Source organism: Notolabrus celidotus, chromosome 19 (genome assembly GCF_009762535.1).
Source record: "Notolabrus celidotus isolate fNotCel1 chromosome 19, fNotCel1.pri, whole genome shotgun sequence".
Classification (NCBI taxonomy): domain Eukaryota; kingdom Metazoa; phylum Chordata; class Actinopteri; order Labriformes; family Labridae; genus Notolabrus; species Notolabrus celidotus.
The window spans coordinates 2469446-2478023 of NC_048290.1; the positions used below are offsets into that span (position 1 = coordinate 2469446).

Below are 8578 nucleotides of genomic sequence, written 5' to 3' on the forward strand. Positions count from 1 at the left end.
AAATAGTTCAAAGTATTTTTTTCGGTATGAGACTTCTGCTTGGCTTAGTTAGCGTAATCAACATATAAAATTATGCATGTTTATAATTACATACTGTTCGTGGGTCAACTTGAGTGGAGTGGAGTGAGTGGAGGCTAAAAGGGGTCAGAAGTGTCAAATACTAATTGTTTCTTTGCAACTGTGTGACATATTTCACCCCAATCACAAACACACACATGAAAAATGAGTGATTATCCTCATTGAACCATGATCTGTGAGAATTAAAGAACACCATTGCACTAAATAATGATTTAAATGGTTAGCAATTGAGTTAAAAATGTTTTGGGATGTTTTGGGTTCTGACACTTTTGGATAATTAAATATGCCCCGGGTCAAGTTGACCCAGGAACCTTATTGCTGTTCCTGAGAAACGAACATAACGAGGGTTAACTTACCTCATTAGCTTGGGCAATAGCAGCATGGCTTATCACAGTGTGTGTATTTGTTTCTCCATCGCCTGAACTTATCCCGTCGTTATTGGGACATCCAGCTTTGTGTTTCTGAGTTAAAGGCCCTGTGAGGAGTTTTGAACTGGCTGAGAAACAGACTGAAAATGATACTGATGCCTCTTTATAACCTTCAATAGCAAACAAGACCATCAGCCACAACACTGACACCTTCTCTGTTGTCATTTTTAATGCCTGAAACCACCCTGAGGGGGTAGGTGTCAGACCAGATGATGGACATCTTGCTTTAGAAACAGCCTTTATTTGACTGTTTTCATGGAAAATAATCACATTGCCTGATGAAGTTGACTGTTGAACACAAAAGTTTTTGTTGAAAACACTACTTTTGCATGTAAAGGACAAGAGATAAGAGGTATCGCTTTATCCACAAGGGGGCGCCAGAACCTATAAAAAAACAAAAGTTCCTCACAGCAGCTTAAAGATAAATTAATTTGGAAAATTGTGTCAAACATTTCTAGCTGAAAGTAAGTTTTGAAGATTGTTCCTTTTATATGGAAGCCCAAAGACAACCCAAACATTTTATTTTTGCAGATTTCTCATGGTAATGAATAATTACAAGTTTTTTTCTCCTCAGATGTCAAATCATTTTTCTCGTTCTCTTTGTATAATAATGCTGGCTCTTTCACATAAAGTCATACACGTCCAAGAAGATGCTACTACTGTCCAAACTTGTCAACTAGTCACAATATCTTTCTACAGGTACCTCTAGAGCTTACTAAGTTACATGTTTACACTTACAGGTTTGTTTTTTTCAATTCTGCACAAGAACTGAAGCGCCAAAACACCAATTTGAGGTTTTAGCCAAGCTAGCTTATTTCAACTGTTTCTACTTTAGCAATTTACTTCTCACACTTTCTGCAAGACAGCAAATAGAGGTAAATGATAAAATGTATGTTAAAAATTGAGAAACTTTTAGCTTTTCTAAGTATGTTACGCTAAATAATCCAGAATCCTGCTTTCTAAGCAGTTCAACAACACCCTGCTGAAGAAGTAATGTTTAAGAAAACAAATGTGCATGATTAAAGAATCATTTGATCATATTTTTATTGATAGTGATCGCAAACTGTGCAAAACTTGCATTTCCAAAATTTACAAAAACGTTCAAGAAGTTTCAAAAGAAGTGTTCACAAAGACAACTCAACTGTATAAATACATCCTGACACACAAAGTAAACTCTTGTTGATTGAATTGTACGTTGATAAATACATGGAGTGTTGATAATATGTCATCAGGTATAAAAGTAAAGGGTTTAAAAACAGTCAGAATAAACACAAGGATCAAGAGACAGCGGGGCTTCCTCCTACAGCTCATTGGGATGGTGCGTGGAAACCTCAGACATCATCTCTGACCATGTCTCCGGACGCTCACAGGTGTCTGTGCACACGATCTTGAAGTGGTTGTGACGAAACTCGATGCCAAAGGTGCTGAGGAAGAGGAGAAAGAACATGACCAGCGTCCACTGGCACTGCGCCGACTGCATGTGGAGACTGAGACCGCTGAGGGAGAAGTCTGCAGGAGGCGAGTTAAGGGTTAGACTCACAGGTGAGAAAACAGCAGAAGAAGAACGATCTTAACGATGCGTGTATTCAGACTTTAAGTTCATCTGCTTTCACAGTGGAGGACAAACATTTGTTGATAAGATAATTTGTTACTGCATCCATAGTTATCATCCTAAAAAAATACATATTAAATATAGAAATTAAATTATATTACATTAGCTAAAGATAGATATTTACTTTGATAAATACATGGATATATATGTCAAGTGCAATTAGCAAACTGCAAGCTGCATTCAACACAATACAAATGAATCTTTGTAAACTAAATGAAGTTAAGGTGTTAACTTAGATTCGGGAGCAGGACCACGCCTAAACCACACCCTCAATCACCTGACAAGCCTTCTTAAACGTAGCCAGCCTACTCCAACTGCTTGTCCGTGATTCTTCAACCCACCCTCCCTCACCTTACTCTACTGCACTTAACCTATTTCCTTGTCCTCTCCTACTCAACTCGTGCTCGCTCCTTCTATGCCCTGTCTACTTCCAGGTACAACCTGGGTCAAGATCAGCTCCGGTAGGATAACGCTGAGACGGAACCCCCATCCTGAGTCTCCTTCTGCTGGGCACACCACGCACAACTAATTCATTAAATGTTCACACTTATATCCTTGTGTGGCGTGGTCCTTGCTAGTGAAGGCTGGTTTTAAATGCCGACAAGATTAAGGTGATGTATTTCTCCAAGTCCAAGAGGACGGTGAAAAATGAGTCTAAGATTTTCACCTCCACAAATGAGGAAATCGAATGTGTCCCAACATTTAAACACTTGGGTTTTCTCTTAGATGAAAATCTTTCTTTTAATCATCATATTGAGAGTCTTACTAAAAAACTGAGGGTGAAGTTGGGTTTCTTTTATAGAAACAGACGCTGTTTTTCCTTTGCTGCGTGTAAAAAGTTCATTCTAGCAACCTTTGTATCTGTAACTGACTCTGGTGATGTTCTTTATATGCATGCTTCCTCAGCCTCTCTGAAAATGTTGGACTCTGCGTCCCATGATGCATTGCGGTTTGTTTCTGGTTTAGGTTTCCGCACACATCACTGTATCTTGTATGAGAAGGTAGGCTTGTCTTCCTTGTACAACAGAAGAATGGAGCATTGGTATGTCTTTCTTTATAAGGCCGTACTCCAGGAGCTGCCGTCTTATTTATGCTCCTTATTGACTCCTAAAGTTGTCACTGGCTGTCATCTTCAGTCCCATGGACAAATTCTTCTTGTCATTCCTCAGACTCGCTCTGTATTTGGTAAAAGTGCTTTTAATGTCTTTGCTCCGTCTTCTTTGTTTGAGCTTCAGGGTCGCCTGAAACTGGACTGTTTAATTCCATTGGAGGATTTCAAAACTAGGATAAAGGATGATCTGATCAGCTTGTGCACATGTTTTAAAGCTTAACACTGCTAATTTATAAATCAATGCAATAGATACTTGCCACTGTATGTTTTATCCTGTTCTATTTGTGAAACTTTTTATGCTGCTGTCTCGGTCAGGACTCCCTTAAAAAAGACACTTTGTATCTCAATGGGACTATTCCTGGTAAAATAAAGGTTAAATTAAAAAAATAAAAATATATATATATATATATATAGAGAGTGCTTGATAATAATTGTATTTCATTTTTATTTGATTACTTTATATATAATAAATACCATCTACAACCAGCTGCTTCTTGGCTTAATGAATAATAAATTCAAACAATTTTGAGCTACAGATTTCCAGTCGTCCAGTCAAAGGATATGGAGTATCATGAAGATCGTGATGAATCCAGACAACACGAAGCGCAAGATACCGGCCACCCTCCCCTCATTCTTTATGTTGACTTTCAGAGTGATGTAAGACTGAACCCAGCAGAACACGGTCCCCAGTACAAACGTCATGAAGGTGCCGATGTTGTGGGTTGCCATATCTGCAAACACCTGAAACCAAAAACCAGTGGATCAAAGCTCTGAAGCTAAACTCAGATCTGTGAGCAGACAAATATTCAAACATGTCGTCTGTGAGGCTTCACCTGAAAGTTTCCTACGAGGGTCATCCCGAAGCAGGCGACAGAGAACACCAACAAGCTGCAGAAGTTCAGCCACTGTTTGGCTGATTTGTGTTTGAGCTGGAGGTATCTGAGGACAGCGATAATGAAGCCTGTGATGGAGAGAAACAGGAAGGAAAAAGAGGGCTCATCAGACGTTTGATCCTAGCTGTATGAACACGAGGAACAGAGGTGGATTATTGCTCTTACCACCAAATGCAGCCAAGTTCATGACCTCGCTGAAGGTGCAGCTGGCCGGTGCAAAGTTTCCTGCAATACTGACGAAACAAAGAGAAGGCATTTGTGTTTTCTCTTTCAAATAAATACAAACAACAACAATAACTCCTCATGTTGTTCTTTATGAGTGCGTACCTGATGTAGGGATAATACAACGATGCATTTCTCCTGGAAACAAGAAAACAAGTCTGAGTGCAAAGACATGAAAAGATTTACTGTACATTATATTCAATAACTCTAAGATAAATCTCACATGTGTGTCGATCCCAGACGTGATATCCTGTTATGAAAGACGGCTTCAAAATACCTGTAAAAGAGAAGGGGACTTCAAACATGGATTCCAGACAAACATGAGTAGATTATTAAACAGACACATAAAACCCTCCTACAAGATGAGCCAGATATTTCATGTTCCTCTGTAATCTTTTGGCATGTCGATGTCAACACTTTTTGTCTCTTTGTAGTAGATTTTGGTCTCACGTCCGTCCGTTGGGAGCAGCCATGTGTTTCTTTGGAGTATTTAAATACATGCACCTTTTTTAAGCATCATTTTACATCATCAATTAGCTTTTTTTGGTAATCATTTGCATGTTTTTGTGGTCAGTTGTGTCTCTTTGTCAGTTGTATTCACCTTATCTAATGTATGTGTCTCTTTATTGTCTGTTTTGTTCATTTTTAAGTCAATTTGCATCTTTTGTAGTCAAGTTTGTCACCCTGTAGTTGCATTGTTTTCATTCCACTCGCCACTTTCAAAAACGTATTACATCCCATAACTCAACATCACTGCACTTGCTTTTAAGTTGTTCACTCCTGTCATATCTTTGTATTGTATTGTTCTGTCTCTAGGTCTCTCTGTTTTTTTTGTTTTTTTTTAATTTATTATCATGCCACCTGTGTTGCCTCTTCGCCCAGGTCGTTATTGTAAATGAGAATGGGTTCTAAATTGACTTACCTGGTAAAATAAATAAAGAAAGAAAGAAAGAAAGAAAGAAAAGGAGATTCCACTCTCTTAGAGAGAGAGCTTTGCAGAAATACTCCTCTTTTTAAAATATAAATCTGAATCTATTTTCTTGCATCACTTCCTTTTTTTTTAGCTCTGAATCTGTAATGTGTCTGCTCCCGCACTTAGATATGCACAGGCCAGTCAGAGTTTTAAATCTTTGCTAAAAACACACATTGTGACTTTTTATTGTGTGTGTTATCTGTTGCATTTTTTACATCTGTTCTTTTTAACTAATATTTGTTTTTATTGATTGTGTTTTTAAGCTTGTACAGCACTTTGGCAAACTGCAGCTGTTTTAAAATGTTACATATTAATAAAGTTTGACTTGACTTGTCACTAATTAACTTTTTATGGTTGATCCACTCTTGTAGTTTCATTTCTTTTGAAGCTGCAGGAGGGCTCTGCTGAGGGTCCTGTTTGGAAGAACAAGTTGAAGGACATTGTTTAAATGTTAAGTATAACTGCGAGATTACAGTTAAAAACTGATCTTTTCCAGATAAGTCGGGCGCCTATTGCTTCGTTTCTTTTTGGCTAATTCTTTGATGGGTTAATTTGTGATATACATAATTATTATTATTTTATTGACTTATTTTCTTTCAAGTTTACTGTGAGGATTTTTCTTCTTCTCATTATTATTATTATTACCCTAATTACTATTTATACAATTATTTATATTGTTGTTATTATTACTATTATTAATATTTTTTAATGTTGTGTTAATCATTACAATCTTAATATTATTATTATTTTGCATATTTGTATTCACTTATTTTTAATTGTGTACTATCTATTTATTTATATCTTTACTTACTGACTAATCTTGTTTGTTTGTGTCTCTGAGTCTGATGGCTGCATTGTTGTTTTGTGATGTTGGCTGAGCCTAATAAAAACTTTTTAAAAAAAGAAGCTGCAGGAGAAATGAAACTCTAAGATGATTACGCAACATCACCAACTTCCTCTTTGATGCGCCCCTCCCCAGAAACTCCACTGAACTCTGCAGAAACCCACATGGATGAATATAACAGGAAACCTTCAAATAAAGCTCTAAACTGTTCCATAAGAGCTTCTCTGATGCTCTCAGACTGATAGCTCTCAGACTGATAGTTTGATAGTAAACAGATCTTACACCAGCCAGAGTCCAGCAGCAGTGAGGATGGAGTAAACAGGAGGGAGGAGAGCCCAACGACTGACCGTCATCATCTCCATCATCTGAAACCGTAGAAGAAGAAACTGTGTTAGATTATTATTTAATATAATTTATATTTTATATTATGAAACAGAGATATAATCATACATGAATATTGTATTATTATAATGACAGAAAAATTCAGAACATTTTTAAACAGCTCAGCTCAATGTAAACAGTGAACGGAGGAAACCGGAAGTTCTCGTTGGTTTGTAAATAAAAGGTAACTGACAGCCTCCTGTCCCTCTGGCTGTTTGTCCTTTAACAGTCTCTGTTTGATGAACATTAACTCTGTTCATTGATCATCATTCATTAATCAGATCTGTGCTTACCGTCAGTACAAAAGCCGGTGTGTGTCCCTCTTCATTCCTCCTCTGTAGAGGTGTGTGTGGCGCGGAGACATTTATAGAAGGTGTGATGAGTCTGCCTGGATGCTAAACCGGTTAGATCAGTCGCACTTCCGGTTTGACAACTCTTCAAAATAAAAGCACGAGAATGGAACCAAATTCAGTTTGCACATCTCATATAAGAGGCATGTCCAAAGTGCGGCCCGGGGGCCAATCGCGGCCCAAGGTCCATTTATTTATGCCCCCAAGCTTTGATCTTAAAATGTGTCATTCATAGCACAGAAATGAATCACATTCTGAATCATCTGTTCATTTGCAGTTTCTTTCAAGCGCACAAACAAAACTAAAGTCAATCCAGAAACGTCTCAATAAAGCTTCATATGGACTACTTGTATAAAGCCAAAGCACGGGGAATTCTGCAAGACGGCAATAAATAATAATAATTCATAGAATTTCTATAGCGCTTTTCTCAATACTCAAAGTCACTTTACATAAGATGAAAAATAAAAAATAAAACATATAAATAAAACAAAACAGGGACAGAGGTGGGGCGGGGGGAGAGGTCATGTGTTGTATGCTTTTTGGAACAGGTAGGTCTTGAAGTGGTTTTTAAATGAGAGGAGAGAGTCAGAGTTGTGGATGTGTGGAGGGAGAGAGTTCCAGAGAGTGGGGGCAGTGATGGCAAAGGCTCTGTCCCCCCCAAGGTGCGGTGCTTGGACTTGGTGATAGGGGACAGGAGGTTAGCATCTAATGATCTGAGGTGGCGAGATGGGGAGTGGCGTTTGAGGAGGTCGGTCAGGTAAGAGGGGGAGAGGTTATTGAGGGCTTTGTAGGTGATGAGCAGGATCTTGAAGTGGATTCGGTGCTGAATGGGGAGCCAGTGGAGGTGCTGAAGGATGGGTGTGATGTGGGCTCTGGAGTGGGAGTGGGTGAGTAATCGGGCAGCTGAATTTTGGACATATTAAAGAAAAACAAGAACTCTTAACGTTGACAGGTTTTCAAATTAATGTTTTTATCATGATGTGAAAATGTTCTTGATGAACACTAAAAGTTCAGAAGACACAAAAGAGGACACAAGACAAGATCAAAACTATGAAATTGTGCAGAAAAGGCAAAATTTTGGGGGCATAAAAATTGTTCAGAACTCAGAAAAATAATTATTTAGCTCTTAAAATGTTGTCCGCTGGTCAGAAAAGTCTTAAAAACAACATGAAATAGAAGTGTGATGAAATCCAGATCGTGATCCTGCCATAGAAAAATAATGAGACAATATTTTCCCACATTGACCGACCCTGATGAAAAACATTTTCCTCCAGAAGAATATACAGTTTGATCATGTTTACATGGCTTGCCAACTGAGGACTACCTAGTTACTGATTTATTGAGAGAAAAATATAAAATAATTGTTATTAAATATTTCATATATAACTTTTAGGATTCCTAAGTCTCAGTAGGAGCCACTGGCCCTGTGGTATTCGGACAACGTCAAATGTGGCCCTCTTTGAAAAAGGTTTGGACTTCACTGCCCTAAAGTACAGATGATTCAGAATGTGATTAATTTCTGTTCTATAAATAACACATTTTAAGATGGAAGCTTGGGGCCATAAATAAATGGACCTTGGGCCGCGAATGGCCCCCGGGCCGTACTTTGGACATACCTGACTAATAAACAATTTAATTTCAAAACTAAATCATGGAATCAATCCATAAACCAAAATGTAGTCTCAA

At 38.0% G+C, this 8578-nt stretch overlaps 1 protein-coding gene across 1 annotated transcript; it reads right to left on the minus strand.

Moving 5' to 3' along the window:
- Nucleotides 1–1525: 1525 nt before the first annotated feature.
- On the minus strand, nt 1526–6975 carry tmem150c (transmembrane protein 150C). Its single transcript, XM_034709608.1, has 8 exons — nt 6836–6975; nt 6444–6526; nt 4568–4621; nt 4450–4482; nt 4288–4355; nt 4063–4190; nt 3793–3970; nt 1526–2015 (listed from the first exon to the last, which is right to left on the minus strand). The coding sequence occupies exons 2-8, from the start codon at nt 6524–6526 to the stop codon at nt 1807–1809; spliced, it is 753 nt and encodes a 250-aa protein (XP_034565499.1). The 5' UTR covers nt 6836–6975; the 3' UTR covers nt 1526–1806.
- Nucleotides 6976–8578: the final 1603 nt, after the last annotated feature.